The sequence below is a fragment of the Peromyscus eremicus genome, chromosome 22, assembly GCF_949786415.1.
Source record: "Peromyscus eremicus chromosome 22, PerEre_H2_v1, whole genome shotgun sequence".
NCBI classification, from domain to species: Eukaryota; Metazoa; Chordata; class Mammalia; order Rodentia; family Cricetidae; genus Peromyscus; species Peromyscus eremicus.
Window position 1 is genome coordinate 24,070,011 of NC_081437.1, and position 17,107 is coordinate 24,087,117.

Sequence of the window (17,107 nt, forward strand, 5' to 3'; positions counted from 1 at the left end):
TTGCAGGTTAGGATTTCAACATATCAATTTGGGGGATAACACTGGACCCAATGTATGTTGGGGGGATTTCCCAGGTATTTCTACTTTGTTGAGTGTCTTAAAAAAAAAAAAAAACAACAAAAAAAAAACCACATGAGTACATGTTTGGTTTTTCTGCACCATTGCTATGACCATGGCAACCCCCACTTTGTGTTATTAGTATGGTGTAGTGTATTGACCACTGTGCTATGTTGAAATAGTCCTGCATTATTTAAACATCATCTCACTGTGTGTATCTACTGTATCTGGTACTGTTACACTGCGCACAGTCCCCTCCCTCCCCACTCTCCTTCACTGTCTCCCCACAGTGTCCTTAACTCTTCCAGTCATTTCTACTTTCATGGCATGTTTACATCTGTGAGGTTATGTACTCTATGAAATTAGGAACCACAAAGGAGAAGAATCATTTGATGTTGTCTTTCTGAGGCTGGCTTAGCTGCTTTATAGGAGTTCCTATAAAGCATCCCTTTTCCTGAGAAAACTATGTAACCTTGTTCTTGGTGACAGAAAAAGTCCATTGTGTATACACACACATTTAACATCCATTCCTCCATTGTTGCACACATAGGTTGGTTCCATAACTCAGTTATTATGTATAGTGCTGCAGGAAATGCTGATGGGCACGTGTCTCTGTCACATTAAACCTCCACACATTCTTTGGATAAATTCCAAACACTCAGACTCATCATCATTCTGTAAGTTCTGGCCAGCCCAGTAGGTGTACTATGTTTATTAACAAACTTCTGCACTCTATCTTACATTTTTGAGTAGTTCCACTAAGTACAAGTCTAGGTAGGCACTTGCTTTCTTATAGCACATTCAAGCCATAACCTGGCTTTACAGTGGGTTTGGAAGTCTAGGAATTCACTCAAAGCATGTCATCTGCCTTTAATGATGGCACCATCAATTCAGAAACACTTTAGAATTCATGGTCTGAGGGTGTTTGGAGGACCACTCAGATCACGTGAACACGATGCTATCTCCAGTCTTCTACGAGACAAACTTGCAGGCATGCCTGTGAGGGAGTTTAGAGACTGTGTTAACTAAGGGGGGAAGACCCAGTCAAAATGTGGGCAGCATGGCTCCATGGGCTGTGGTCTCGAATGAAATTGAGGAAGTGAGCCGAGTGAATACCACCAGTCATCTCTCTCTGACTGTGACTGGAATGTGATCAGCTAACACCTGCCTCCTCCACCATGATGCTCTGCACCCTCAGACTGTGAGCCAAATTAAACCGTTCCTTCCTCAGCCTGCTTTTGGGACAGCATTAAGAGTAACTAATAGAGACTGTGAACCACACAAGCAGCCTATGGCTAAAGGTTTCTGGGGACTCCCCTTCAGGCCTTGTACTTTTCAGTGTGAAGCCAAGTTTGCTGGCAGGTCCCAGGGCCTAGGAATAAGTGGTAAATCTGTCACTTAGAACTTGTAAATGAGCATGTGGGGGCGTCTTCTGCTGGATTAAAATGATACTAATTGACGAGATTGTTTAGTGGTTAAGAGCACTTGCTGCTCTTGCAGAGGACCCAGGTTTGATTCCCAGAATCCACACGGCATGCCACAACCATCTGTTGTAACTCTAGTTCCAGGGGATCTGACACCATCTTCTGGACTCAGAGGGGCACCAGGCATACATGTGGTTCACTTTCATACAAGTAAACATTCATATACATAAAAATAAGTAATGTTATTAACAAATAAATCTTTATGAAGCGTAATATGTTTTGCTTTTTGCATTGTATAATAATTAAATCAAGCTAGTTAATACACTTTTCACTTCAGACTTTTTTCATGTGTATGATGAGAAATTTAAGATCTATTTTAGCTATTAGAGTTTTTAAAAAGTTTTCTTTAATTAGTTCATTATCCAAGGTGGTAGGAATTTTATTTTTCCAGAGGTGAGGACCGAACCCAGGACCTTGAGCTTGCTAGTCAAGCGCTTTACCACTGAGCTAAATCCCCAACCCCAGAATATTTTAATCAATTTATTTTCTTTGTTCTAGTCTTTCACATTTGAATACTTTAAAATTCACATTACAAGCCAGGAGTGGGGGGATGGGGTGGTGAGGAGGTGGTGCGCGCCTTTAATCTCAGCACTCAGGAAGCAGAGGCAGGCAGATCTCTGAGTTTGAGGCCATCCTGGTCTACAGAGTTGTTCCAGGGGAGTCAGATTTACACAGAGAAACCCACCTATCTTGAAAAATGAAAAACAACAACAACAACAACAAAAAATTCACATTATTTTTCACACTTGAATTCTTTCTTAAAAATTGAGATTTTTTTTTTTTGTATTTTATGTATATGAGGATTTTGCCTGCAAGTAAGTGTACATGTGTACCATATGTTGCCTGGTACTTCCAGGGGTCATAAGAGATCAGATCCTCTGAAACTGGAGTTGAAGTTATAAGCCACCATGTGAGTGCTGGGAACCGAACCTGGGTCCTCTGTAAGAGTAGCCCCTGCTCTTAGCGGTTGAACTGTCTCTCCAGCCCCTCAACATTTGAATTCTCAAACCACTTAGAGCCCATCTCTGAATCCCATATTGAGAAATGATCCACTTTTATTTTTCTCACTGTTTGCCACTGTCTTAGTTTCTATTCTGTCGCTGTCACAGAATGCCCTAACAAAAGAGCCTTAACGGGGCAAGGGTTCACTTCAGCTCACCATCACCCAAGGTTATGGTCCATTGGTCCATCGTGGTAGAGGAGGTCACAGCTGCAGGGGCCTAGGCTAGCGAGTCACGTTGCATCTGCAGTAAAGAAGCGGAGATGAGTGATGAGTCCAAACTGTAGGCCACTTCTCTTTCCCCACTGACACAGTCTAGGATCCCAGTCAGAGAATGGCGCCACCACAGTGGCGCCCCAGGTATGGTTATCAAGACGGTTCCCCATGGGCATGCTCGGAGGCACAGGTCCACATGATTCTAGATTTTAGCAAGTTGACAGCACTTATCACAGCTATGGAATCATTTCTTGTCACTATGTGGAGCTCTCTTCAATTAAGCTGCCATATGTAAGTGAATTTATTTCAGAGCTGGGTTTAGGGTTTTTTGTTTGTTTGTTTTGAGACAGGTTTCTCTATATAACCCTGGCTGTCTTGGAACTCACTATTTAGCTGAGGCTGTCCTCAAACACAGAGAAATTCTTCTGCCTCTGCCTCCTGATTATTTCAGAACTTTTTTGTTTTTAAATTCTACCTGCTTGCTCCTGTTCTTATGAACTTGTTTTATGGTATGTCTTAATTTTTGGTCCAGTAAATTGCTCCCTTACACTTCTGTTTGTGGTTACTTTTGGCAATTAGCAGACCTTTCTTTTCATTTATTTACTTATTATTTACATTCATGGTATTCATTAATTACACTCATGATATTAATTACATTTGTGGTATTCATTGGTTACATTTGCAGTATTCATTCAATAACTGTATTTATGATATTCATTAATTACATTAATTGTATTGATTTATTACATTCATGATATTATGTCCTGATACTACTGTCCATTTGTGGGACTTTTCCATCAAATAAAACAGAGATTCTGTACTTAGGAAATCATTGCTCTATATTCCTTTCTTCTACATCTTGAGATAACATCTAATCTTTCTGTCTCTATGAATTTGTATATTCTATATATCTCATGTAATACAATTCTGTAGTATTTGTCCTTTTTTTTAATGTAAAGACATTTTATGTACAACTGCAGGAGAAATAATACACAGATAGCTTGAACATAAAAACAGGTTATAATTCAAGTCCAGGGTTATTTTAAACAAGTCAGTTCTTTTCATCTACCATACTGGCCACAGGGATTGAACATAGGTTGCCAACGCTTGGCAACAGGTGCCTTTAGCCACTGAGCCATTTTGCTGGCTCCCACAAGGCATCTTATCTGTGTAGTTGACTGTTTTCCTTACTAATGCAAGTCTCTAGAGCACAGGACTCATATTTACCTCTAGAGTCTCAGGACTACACATAATAATCTAGGACTTAGGTTTGTTTAAACACTTACTAATTTGCATGTGGGTGCACGCATGGACAAATGGCATGCACGTGGAGGTGAGCACAACTTGTGCAAATTGCTTTTCTCCTTTTACTATGTGGGCTCCAGAGATGGGACTCATGTCATCGGGATTGGTGTCAAACACCTGTGCCCACAGAGCCATCTTGCTGGTCCCTTAGGATATGTAATCCATTATTCACAACTAAATAAATGAGATGGTAACTAATGATATGTTTGCAGATGACAACTGATAAAACATATCGCTATCCCCTAGATAAGATGAGATGTGTTGTCAATAAAATCCCCAAACTAGAATGTAAACCTGACTTGGTTTCTCTTTATGTGTTTCTAGACTTCCAAGCAACAAAAAAGATCTCTAAAACAGATCCGGAAACTCAGAGGTAAGAATGATTCTATCCTTATGGGTCAGCTCAAGGCTGATGACGGATCAACTGTGGACCTGCTTTAGGACTCTTTCCACTTGAAGTGGAAGAAAGTTGAAAAAGAGGGTGTGCCTGGAGAGTACGCCCATCTCTCTGACATCTTTCCTTCCAAAGTCAGTCAGATAGCTCCATCCTCCATTGTTTCCTTTCCTTGGGCTTCTCTGTCTCTACATCTTCATGTAGAGCCCAAAGTATGGGAGAGGAGGATGGACAAAGATGAACTACCAAGAGTGTGGTGCAGGAGGTCCATTACCTTTATTCCTCTACCACGGATGTGGATGTGGGACAGACATCTTTGAAGGGGAAGGTGTATCGGGATCTCTGTGTTCCCCCAGCGCTGCGTTCCCAGTCCGGGCTTCTCCTGGGTCACTTCTAGTACATGATGAAGACAGGATAGTATGCTTAAAAAGCAAAACAAAACTCGATAGCTGTGCTGTACCACTCATCAGCTTCACGATGGGTGTGACTTCATCTTTGCTCCCCTAATTGTTAAATGAAGGGGGTTCTGTTAGATGACGTCAGCAGTCACTCTGCTAACAGTTTCTTGGCTCCTGTTACAGTTTCACGGTTCGAAGAAACAGAGATGAACGTCAGTGTAGCTGATCTGACACGGTAAGCAGAGTCTGTCTACAGACTGTCCTGTGACAAATACCCATGCTGACTAGTTTCCTGTCAACTTGATACAAGCTGCCATCATTTTGGAAGAGGGAACCTTAATTGCTCCCCCAGATTGCCCTGTGGGCAAGCCTGTGGTACATTGTAGATGTAACCAACCGTCTTATTAAATAAGAAACACAGAACCGATGCAAAGAAGAAAGCCAAGAGGTCATAGCTAAGAGCAAAAACCTTACCTGTCTTCCTGTGGTTGTCCTACCTCTCCGAAAGAGAGCTACTTCCTGTGTTAAAGTCTTTATATAGACTTTATGCTCTGCCTTCTCATTGGTTGTAAACCCAACCTGCCTCGTCACTGCCTGTCTGTACAGACTTCCAGGTCTTCTATGGTTGGTATTGAGATTAAAGGCGTGTGTATCCAATGCTGGCTGTATCCCTGAACACAAAGAGACTTACCTAGCTCTGCCTACCAAGTGCTGGGATTACAAGCGTACACCACCACTGTCTGGCTTTCCTATGGCTTGCTAATAGCTCTGCCTCCCGGGCAAGCTATTTATTAACATACAAATAACATTTTAATACAAATAAAATATCACCATAGTATATTTTCATTCTTTTCTTTCTTTCTTTCTTTCTTTCTTTCTTTCTTTCTTTCTTTCTTTCTTTCTTTCTTTCTTTTTTTCAATGTATAACCCTGGCTGTCCTGGAACTCGCTCTGTAGACCAGGTTGGCCTTGAACTCACCTGTCTCTACCTCCTGAGTGCTGGGATTAAAGACATGTGCCACCATGCCTGGCTGCATTCTGTTAATTGAAGATTGATGTGGGAAGGTCCAGCTCACTGTGAGTGGTACCACGCATGAGCTAGTGGTCTCAGGGGGTACAAGAAGGCAGGGTGAGCAAACCATGAAAGCAAGCCAGTAAGCAGCTCCATGGCCTCTGGATCAGCTCCTGCCTCTTGGATCCATCTTGCCCTGAGTTCCTACCCTGACTTCCCTCAGCAATGGAGTATGACCTGAGTGTTGTAAGCTGAAACAAACCCTGTCCCCACAACTTGTTTATGTTCATTGGGGTTCATGACAGCAATAGAATTCCTACCCGTGACACCATCTTCATTGTGAATGCTGTACGTAAAATACCTGGCACTCTGACTTCATTTACTCTGAGAGCAATTGCCTCCTTCCTAAATTAACTTTCTATTCCTACTGTAATGTCACTTCAGTTCCACTGACATACTCTGCTGTGTCCAGTATTTCAGGACTTACTACCGACTGGACCCAGGAATATGTACTCTGGTCAATAGACAGGAGTCTTCGACAGATCTTCCAACATCTGGATAATGCAAGGTCAGGAAACAGAGTCACAAGGCAGGGGGCTGAGTGGGGGTGGGGGGAGAGAGAGGGGGGGCAGGGGAGAAGAAGAAGATGAAGAAGAAGAAGAAGAAGAAGAAGAAGAAGAAGAAGAAGAAGAGAAGGAAGGAAGAAAAGAAAGTAAAGGAAGGAGGTAAAGGAAAAAAGTTAGTTTGAGGAGCAGTGGAGAACTATTTTGTGAGCTTTATTTGTTTTATGTTTTATCTGTATGGATATTTTTCTAGCATGTAAGTATGTGTACCCCATGCATGCCTGGTGCCCAGAGAGATCACAAGAGGGTATATGATCCCCTGGTACTGGAGTTACAGATGTTTGTGGCCTACCATGTGTGTGTTGGGATTCAAACTTGGGTCCCCTGGAAGAGCAGTCACTAAATCACTGCTCTTTTCCTCTGGGCTATTTCTCTAGGCCTCACTGTGTAAATATATGTGTATATTTTATTCATTTGTATTTTTTGCATGTGTGCACATGGGTGCCACATCATGTATGTGGTGGTCAGAGGACAAGCCACAGGAGTCAGTTCTCTCCTTCCAACATGTGAGTCTTAGGGCTCAAACTCAGGTCATGCCACGCACAGGTGTACATTTGTGGGCGTGTGTGGTGTGTAAAACTTGGGTGTCATTTCTGGGAGCCATCCACCTATCCACCTTGTTGTGTGAGATAGAGTCACCTCCTGGGACTCACTGATCAGCCTTGGCTGTCCAGTGAGGCCCAGGGTATCTACTTGTCTCTGCTTGCCCAGCACTGGGGCACTGTGTTCTTTTATTTTCCTGTGGGTTCTAGGGATGGAACTCAGCTTCTCTATTTGTATAGCATGTACTCTACTGACGGACTCGTCTACTTTGCTCTTGGCGGAGGAATTCTTTACATAAATAATTGATGTTTGTGGATGCAACCCCTCTTTTCCTTCTTCTCTCCCTTAGACTAAAAATATTCTGGATTTGAAATAACCACTCCCTCCCTTCTCTCTAACTTCCCCTACTGATTCCAAAGAAAATGAAAACATTTCTCTGTTTCTCAGATCAACACTTATGGAGCTGAATGTTTCAGAATCCCAAGATGTGACTTCTTCCTCCGACTCTGACATTGTGGTTCAGGAGATTGTCCCACCCAGCTGTTACTGTAAAAAGGGAAAGACTTCTACTGACTACAGCATGTCCTCTGCATCATCCAACAACAGCTCGAGCCTGTCTTATCTTCCCATGTTTCCTGAAGGGACAGCTTGGCAATTCCAGAGCGATAGTGGACCTGTTTCCTCCCAAAAGGAACCATTTATGCCCAGGAGCCGTGGCACATCCCTGCCTACTTCTCAGCTGATAGATTCTGAGAAATCAGATCTTTCTCTGAATTTGGCAGTTCTTCGTCCCTTACAAGCAAAAACTTCCTTCATTAGCTGTATTTTAGAATCCTTAGATCCTTGGGAACAAGAGAAAACAAAAGATAAGGTTTCTACTTTGGGACAACATGTGGTGCCTCTGCCTGTGAAGAAATCCTGGAACACACTCAATCATTTCATGGATGTACAAGGAGTCCCTGAAGAAGAGCTCCCGAAAACTCAGTTACCTATACTCATCCCTCAGAGTATTGAGCAAAATACCAACACATCTCCAGATCTCCCATCATTTCATCTCCACATGAACATTGGGGTGAATTCTCAAGTCCATAGGACGGAAGCAATCATTTCACAGCCATTTCCCTCAAACAGGCAGTCACAACCCGAGGATGACCGCCAAGAACTTAGATATAATCCTTTAGTTATATCAATGGGCACACCATCTCCCAGAAATTTAGGGGTTAACATAATTCAGGAAGAACAAGCTTTAGTGAAAAAGGATTCAAAGCATGTGTTAGAGCCGAATATAGAGCAGAGGGTCATAGGTCTTCCAGAAAAAAGGGTACAGACACATAAGGCGCAACTAACTAATGTGGAGCTGACACCCAAGATACCACGTTCAGCCACTGACAGAATAAAGGTCACTCCATTGGCATTGTTTCAGGTTATGGACTTAATGGGAATAACCCCAAAATCACAGTCGGAGCTGATAGACTCTGTGGGGTTTTCCCCAGAGCCGCCAAATCAAGCAGAAACAGTGAGTATAACTCCTCAGCCATCGAATCAAGTAATTGAACGAATAAAAGTAACCCATCATCAGCATCAAACCACGGAATTAAAGAGCATGGCCTCAAGACTGAGTCAAGTCACAGATAACCTGGAGGTAACTCCTGTGACATTGTTTCACGTCACGGATTCCATGGAGATGATTGACAAATTAAGTCCACATGGCATAGAACCAGTAGGAGTAGCCCCACAGCCACAATACCAAGTCATGGAATCAGTGAAGATGGATACATTGCATAACTATCAAGCCATAAGACCAGGAAGTATGAGTCGAGGGCCACAGCAGACAGTTGTGGAAGCTGTGGAAATGATTCCCCAGCCTCAGCATAAAGACATGGGAACACTGACCATGACCTTGGGGTCACAGAATCAAGCCTCAAAACACATCAGGATTACTCCCAGTCCAGTACATCAAAATGCAATGGAAATTAGCTCAAGTGCACTGCCTGAAGCCACTGAAGATACAAAAGTGTCTCCAGTGGCAAAACAAGCCATGGATGTCATGCAGATATTTCCACTAGGACAGCCACACATTACTAAATCTAGGGCTTTGATCCGAGGCTCACAGCCTCCAGCTGAAAATTTGACCCCAGTGTCAGCTCAACCAGATGTTCCGACTACTACTGTCCTAGCAGGAACTGTAGAATCTAGAAGCGTACCCCCACAGCCACCATCTAAAGTACTGGAACCATCAGGAATGACTGATGACCTACTACCGTCATGTCAGTCCCTGCATGCTCTAAAGGTGACCCCGCCAGTCCAGGCATCTCCGACGGGAATGATCACACCACTACAAATTGTAGAGCCTCAAACTAAAGAGTCTCTGCAATTGACTTCTGGGTTACAGGGTCAAGTTGAAGACTCCGTGGGGACTACGCCACAACCTCAAGGCACAGAGTGTGTGTCACTGACTCCAAAGTCACATCATCAAATAATGGAATCCAGGAAAACAATCCCAGCACCACCAGATCAAGGTGCAGTACCTATAGGAAGGGGCCAAAAGCATCAAGTTCCAGAAGCTGAAGTAGTGCCAGTCATACCACTGCTTCAGGAAATGGAATATTTCGGGGGGAGCACAATCCCACAGACTAAGGTTAGGGATTCAATGGACTTTCCCCCAGAACTACTGAATGTAAAATCTGAGCACCTAATCCCAGATCCAAGATTGCAAAGTGTGAAATCTGTGGACATAACCACAGATTTAGTCCCACAAATCGAAAAATATGGACCACCAACCTCAACAGTGTTATGTATAGATTTGGCCCCAGAACTGCATCAGCAGAATACACAATATGAGGAATTAACCCCCATACCACAACTGCAAAGTGAGACATCTGTGCCATCGGCCCCTGAGTCTCAGTTTCAAGATGTGAAATCTGGCCAACTGACAGTTGAACCACAACACCAAAACAAAAAGTCTGCTCGGTTGGCGGCAGGTCCACAATTGCAAAATAATAAGTCAGTACATTGGATGCCCGATTATCAGTCTCAAGGAATGGAAGAAGCTCTTTCAGCCCTATCACAGGACATACAAGGAGATATAAAAATGGTGGAGTTGACTCAAAGCACCGGCTCTGATAAGATAGCCCCTGTACCATTGCTTGAGGATACAAACACTCCATTGGTAGAAGGTAGGAATCTAATTCCTGAGGCACTGGTGGAGAGTATGGAAGTTGGTGAACTGATCCCAAGCACACACTTTTATGCAACAAAATCTTTAGAAGCGACCCCCAAACCAAGTTATCATTTCCTAGAACCTGAAGGACTGACCCTACAACATCCAGCCTCAGAAGCAAGAGTGACCTCTGAACCTTGCCAGCAGGTGGAAGAATCTGCTCCGTTGCCACAATCATCATTAGGGATGACTCCAGCACCATTGAGCCAGACCTCAGAATCTGTGGAGATGAGCTCACCACCACTCCAAGATACTCTTGAATCTGGGACCCAAGTTGTAAAAGAGATGGAAGAGACTCCAGAATCAGGAAGTGCAATTAAAGATACTCTGGATTTGCTGCTAGATTTAGAAGTGCAAACTATGACCTCAGGAGTGATGGCCCCAGAGCCACAGCCCCCAGATGTGAAGTTTGTTCAGGTGCCTCCAGAACTGTGTGCAGAAGTTACTAACCCATCGGAAAGAACTCTGAAACCAGAACATGAAGACACAGAGACCTTCAGATTGACAGTCTCTAAAGTCGATGATACCCAGGGAACCATCATAGACCTGTATTCAGAAGTGAGATCTCTGGAGTTTAGTCTAGAATCAGGAGTGCAAGGTGAGAAATCAGAGTCCCTTGCCCAAAATTTGAAGTCTGCAGAAGTAATCACCGAACCACCCTTACAAGTTGTGGAACCTACAGGACTAACTGCAGGACCCAAACCACATATTAAAGATGTGATCCCAAAGCCACAGCTCCACGAAGTAAAGTCTAGGCAAATGGATAGAGAATCACAGTTGCAAAATGAGAACTCAGTAAATGTAATACAACCATCATCTGCAGCAGAGGTAGATCCTGAAAAGACAAAACCAGAGCCACATCTACAAAGTTTATCACCGAAGCAAGGGGAGAGTCCCATGACTTTTGCACCAGGGATGCTGTTTCAAGATAAACCTATGGAGGTGTTGCAAGGGCCTCATCTACAAGATGTAAAACCCAAGGAACTGACTTCACGGCCACAAACACAAGACAGCAAACGTGTGATCATCTCATGTCTGAAGCAGCAAAGTCTAAAACCTGTGAATAAAGCCAAAGCACAAGGGATCCAAGGAGTAAAATTCATGGATTTAGTCTCAACACAACAGTATCAAGGGAGGGCACCCATGGATTTAACTCTTGAGCCCGGACAGGATGACCACATAAGCACAGCAGAGTGGAAAGGTGAGCTGTTCAACCGGCTGAACAAACAGTTGGAGTCAGAAGGTATGTTGTCTATGGGGTCAGATCAAGAACCCAAACCTGCAGGTAGAAAACCCATACAGCTCAACTCTAAACTACAATGTAAAGATACACCCTCATTTGAATTGGCTCCTGAACCAGTTGTTCATAATGTAAAAGCTCAAGAGGTCCAATATGGGCCACAGGTGCCGAATATGAAACCTTGTCCATTGACTCCAGAATCACAGGTGTACCAAGTGAAAGACTTGGAGCCAATGTTAGAGCCACCGCTTCAAGATGGGGGAACTGTGGCACTAAATACTGAACCACAAATTGGAGGTACAAAATCTGTGCAGTGGATTCCAGTATCTGAGTTTCAAAGGGAGAAATGTATAGGGTCAAACTTTAGGTTACAGTCTCAGAGTGCCAGCCCTACAGAATTGAAGCCGTCTACACAACGGAGAGGTGTGAGGTCATCTGAATTGACTGTCAGGTCAAAAATTCAAGGAGAAAAATCCAGAGAGTTTCATCTTGAGTCACAGTTACAGCAAGTAAAAACCTCTCCGTTAGCACTAGGGCTGCAGAAAACTAAAACTTTGAACTTAACTTCTGAGCCACAGCCTCAAGGGATCAAAACTGATCAGCTAAACAAAGAGACACAGGTAGAAAGTGTAAGATCCATCCAGTGGACACCAAGACCTGAATTCCACGGTGTGACATTTTTACAGTTCAATAGTGGGTCACCATCTCCAGGTGTCGAATCTACAGAACGGAAACCATCCATACAGCTGAGAGGTGGGGAGACATCAGAGATGGCTCTAGGGCCAAAACCTCAAGGAAAAAAATCCGTGGATTTTAACCTTGGGCCACAAGTACAGTGTGTGAAGACCCCTGAGTTGTCCCCAGGACCACAGCTACAAGACGGAGAAAATATCACATCAACCTCAGAGCTACAGTCTCAGTGTGTGAAAAGTGTGGCATTACTTCAGGGACCACAGCTTGAAAATACAAAATCTGTTCTTTGGATACCACTGTCGGACTATCAAGTTAATAGATCTACACTGAATCTTAGGTTACCACCTCAGGATGTCACAGCTAAAGAGTTAAAACCCTCAGTACAACTAGATGTGAAGACATCCGATGAGTTGACTACGAGGCCAAAGTCACAAGGTAAACAACCTTCCGGGTCAACCCAGGAACATCAGTCTCAGAGGTCCAAAACTACTGATTTTAAATCTGAGCAGCAGTTTAGAATTATGAAAGCATGTGACCCAACCTTAAGGTCAAAGATCAATAATATAAAATTGACATTCAAACCCAGGTTTTGCTTAGAAGACAGGAGCTCTCCTGGATTAAAGCCTGGAATACAGCCTCAAGAAGTGAATCCCTTAGGGTCATCCCCAGGAACACAGCCTCAAACTGTGACACCTTCAGTGTTTAAACAAGAGTCACAGTCCTCAGAAGTGAAATATGGAGCAATAAGTCAAAGGCCACAATCACAAAACAATGTAGAGTTGAAATGTGAAAAATCTTCTGAGTTGGCACTTCAGACAAAGCCTCGAGGTATGAAATCTGAGAAGAGCTCTGGGCCCCAGTGGCAATGTGCAAAATGTTCTGACTTGACACCTGAAACAGAGTCCCCAAATATGAAATGTACTAAGTTAAGTTGCAGCTCACAGATGAAAGGTAAACCATGTATTGAGTTAGCTACGGGTACCAAAACTCAACGTGTCAAACTAGGCTGTAAACCTGGGCCCCAGTGGCAAGATATAAAATCTAACTCATTTCTGAGGACAAAGCCTCAAGAAATGGAAATGGAAGACTGGGAATCAGGCCCGCTGTTACAAGATCTGAAATCTTCAAGGACAATCATGGGTATAAAGGTCCATGATGTCATGTCTGTGGACTTTGGTCCTGGACCACACTTACAAGGTATGACCTCTGAAGTCATTACAGGGAAGAGGGTTCATGGTACGAAATCTGTAGAAGACAAACCTAGTTCAAAGTTACAAAGTAAGAAACATGATTTCACCCCGAGGAAGATGTTCTTAGGTACAAAATCTGTAGAGCTGGACTCAGGCCCCCCTTTACAAGATTTGAAATATCCTGAGCTGATCATGGATATGAAACTTCAAGGTGTGAACTCTATGGGACAACATGTTACAAGTATAAAATCTTCTGAGGTGGTAACACAGATAAAATCCCAAAGTGTAACAGCGGTAGACCTCAATTCTGGACCACAGACACAAAATAAAAAGCCGTCTGAGTTGGTTCAAGGGAAAAGGCTCCTAGCTAAGGAGTCTGTAGAGTTTAATCAAGGCCCAAAGTTACAAGGTGTGACAGTGGAGTCCAAGCCCCCAAATGGGGAATCTGGGAAGTTAAACTCAGATGAGAAATATTCTCAGTCAATTCTGGGGACAAAGCTTCAATATGGAAGATCTATGGAGGTCAGTCCTGGCCTATGCTCACAGAGTATGAAGTCTTCCGAAGTGATTTCAGAGGACAAACTTCAAAAAGAGAAACCCGTAGGCTTTGTGTATCAGCCACTGTGGCAAGATGTAAAATCTTTAAAATGGACATTTGGTAAGGCACTTGACAGGGAACCTTTGCAGTTGGAAACCGCTCATTTACAGGACAGGAAATTAACTATGTTAACATCAGAATTACATCTTCAAGGTATGAAACCTGAGTCAGTCAACTGTGGATCAGAGTTGAAAGGTGTGAAGTCTGAGCCCACATATGTCCACACAATGAAGGATACAGGGATCAATCATGGTTCAGAATCACAGTTTGTGGGATTCTCTAAGCAGGCCTCAGACTCAAAGATTTATAGAGTGGTGCCTTCTGAACTCAATGCCAGAAACCAGAAGCGAGATCGGAAGTCTCACAAATTAAGTCAAAAGCAACAACTTCAAAAAATAAAACAGATAGCGTTCAGGGATGAGCCACATTTACAACATATCAAGTCATCAGAATTATGTACAAAGCTTCAAGACCTGAAATCTATGGAATTCAATTCAGAGCAACCGTTGCAAGATGTGATATCTTCTGAGTTGGGCCTGGGAATAAGTCCTCAGTCTTTAGACGTCAACCCTGGGCCACATTTGCAAGAGATAATACCTTTTGAGGGGCGCACAGAAACCAAGTTTCCAGATGAGCCATCTCCGGAATTCAAGCGTAAGCCTAGACTGCAAGGTAGGCCATCCTGTGACCCGAGTGCAGGGCCACAGATTCACTGTAAAAATGTTATGGCATCCAACACCGGAACACAAAATGTAGAATTGTCTGAGTCACACCCTGGTCCAGACCTTCAAGGTATAAAATCTAAGGTGTTCTGCCTTGAACCACACTTGGAAGATGTGAATTCTGCATGCACTCCCAATGCAAATTCTCAATACATAAACACCAGTGGGTGTAAACGTGGGCCATATTTGCAAGATATAAATTCCTCTGCTTGCATTCCAGAGCCAGACCTTCAATGTATAAAATCTGTGTGCAATCCTGGACCACATTTACATGGAATGAATTCTTCTGCATGCATTTTAGGACCAAAATTGCAAGGTGTAGATTATACTGGGTGTATCCATGAGCCAAACTGGCAAGATGTAAATTCTTCTGTATGCACCCCAGGGCCAAGTCCTCAGTGTATGAGTTCTTCCGTATGCAACCCAGGGCCAAGTCCTCAGTGTGTGAATTCTTCTGCATGCACCCCAAGACCAAGTCTTCAGTGTGTGAATTCTTCTGTATGCACCCCAGGGACAAGTCCTCAGTGTGTGAATTCTTCGGTATGCACCCAAGGGCCAAGTGCTCAGTGTGTGAATTCTATATGCACCCCAGGGCTAAGTTTTCAGGGTGTGAATTCTTCTCCATGCTCCCCAGGGCCAAGTCCTCCTTGTGTAAATTCCACTGAGTGCCATCCTGAAGCACATTTGCAAGGTGTGAATCAATGGGCATCAATTCTAGGGCCACACATTCAGTGTGTAGGTTCTACTGGGCGCAATCCTAAATCACGTTATCAAGGTGTAAATCCTTCCTCATGCACTCCAGGGCAAAACCCTCAGTGTGAACATTCCAATAGGTGTAGTCTTGAGCCACTTCTTCTCGGTATGAATCATGGTAGAACATTTCCAGCACCACAAATTATGTGTGTAAATCCTGTTTGGTGCAATACCAAAACACATTTGCAAGATGTGGATTCTTCTGCCTGTACTCGAAGACAAGAGTCACAGTCTGTAAATTCTACTGGATACAACCCTGGGCCCAATTTACAAGCCCCGAAACTTCAAGGTATGAAGTTTTCTGAGTCGAACTCAGGGACAGGAATTCAAAGAGAGATGCCTATAATAGTTAACAAAGGACAACACGTGCAAGACCTGAAGTTTGATTCAACTCCAGGGTCAAATATTATAGATGTAGCACCTGTGGAATACAACCCTGGGCCACAGGTACAGTGTGTGAATTTTTCTGAATTGAATCCAGGATTAAAATTACAACGCATAAATCCATCGAAGCTTAGTTCACGGGCACACTTGCAAAACATGAAGTCCTTTGAGTTGATGCCTGGATCAGAATCTCAATGTCCAAAATCTGTTCTGTTGAACTCTGGACCACCTTTTCAAGGTATGATGTCATCTCACTTAATGGTAGGGGCAGAGTTTCAAGAGATCCCATTTTTGAAGAACCAACTTGGGTCGTGGCAGGAAACTGCACAACCCACATTTACTTTGAGGCCTCCGTCAAATGGTGTGAAATCTGTGGGAGTTTCACCAACCCCACTGCCTGAAGATAGAATGTCTCCAGAGATGAGCAACCAGCCATTGCTTTGTTTGACAAATTCTGTAAAAGTGACACCTGGCTGCGGTCTGCAGGACGTGAGAAGTAACGAATATTCACCAGAACCTTGTTTTCAAAAAGTTAAATCTGTAAAGTTGAAGCCAGGCTCACCGACTCCAAGTGTGAACCCTTTAGAGTTCGCTCCAGGCCACTGTTCTCAACATACTAAGACTTCCCTTGCACCGAAGCCTTGTGTTCATGAAAGAAAGCCTATGCAGCTGAGGCTGGGCTCCCAACAGCAAAGCATGGATCGCCAACAGTTTCCTTTAAATGAGAAACCAGTGGTATCGACCCCAGAGTCCACCGGGGACTTCATAGCAGGACCAGCACTGTCTAGTGTCAAATTTTCAAATTTGATTCCGGAATCACAGCAACAATGCATGAAATCGACGGAATTTACTTCAGAGCCGAAGTGGCAAAGTGTAAACCATGTGAAATTGTCATCGGTGTCTCTGCCACAAACTGGAACCTCTAGGGGGTTATCACCAAGACCGTTCCTTCAAAATGTGACACCTGGGAACCAAAATCCCCAAACACGTGATCAAATCATAGAATCCTCTCAAGTGATATATAGACCAGGGCACCAGTTGGAGGACTATGCTGAGAAGATGAGGCACCAAGTCTCTAAATTGGTGGATTTTATTTCACTACCAGTTTATCAAGATGCGGGGTCTTCAGAAATGACAAAAGGGTTGGGACATAAAAGCCCAGAAACAACAGAGAACTCTATGAGGTTGACCCTCAACCCAACAGATCAAGTCATAGAATTATTAGGGATGCCTCAGCAGCTAGATCTTCAAGGACCAGAATCTGTTGATCTGACTC

At 43.5% G+C, this 17,107-nt stretch overlaps 1 protein-coding gene across 1 annotated transcript; it reads left to right on the forward strand.

Moving 5' to 3' along the window:
- Nucleotides 1–4,078: 4,078 nt before the first annotated feature.
- On the forward strand, nt 4,079–16,757 carry LOC131897317 (uncharacterized). Its single transcript, XM_059248185.1, has 6 exons — nt 4,079–4,090; nt 4,387–4,435; nt 5,038–5,089; nt 6,338–6,433; nt 7,479–14,644; nt 16,654–16,757. The coding sequence occupies exons 1-6, from the start codon at nt 4,079–4,081 to the stop codon at nt 16,755–16,757; spliced, it is 7,479 nt and encodes a 2,492-aa protein (XP_059104168.1).
- Nucleotides 16,758–17,107: the final 350 nt, after the last annotated feature.

Coding starts and splice junctions, on each gene's coding strand:
- LOC131897317 (XM_059248185.1), top strand. Junction 4,436..5,037: donor ACAGATCCGGAAACTCAGAG/GTAAGAATGATT, acceptor CTCCTGTTACAG/TTTCACGGTTCGAAGAAACA. Junction 5,090..6,337: donor AGTGTAGCTGATCTGACACG/GTAAGCAGAGTC, acceptor TGCTGTGTCCAG/TATTTCAGGACTTACTACCG.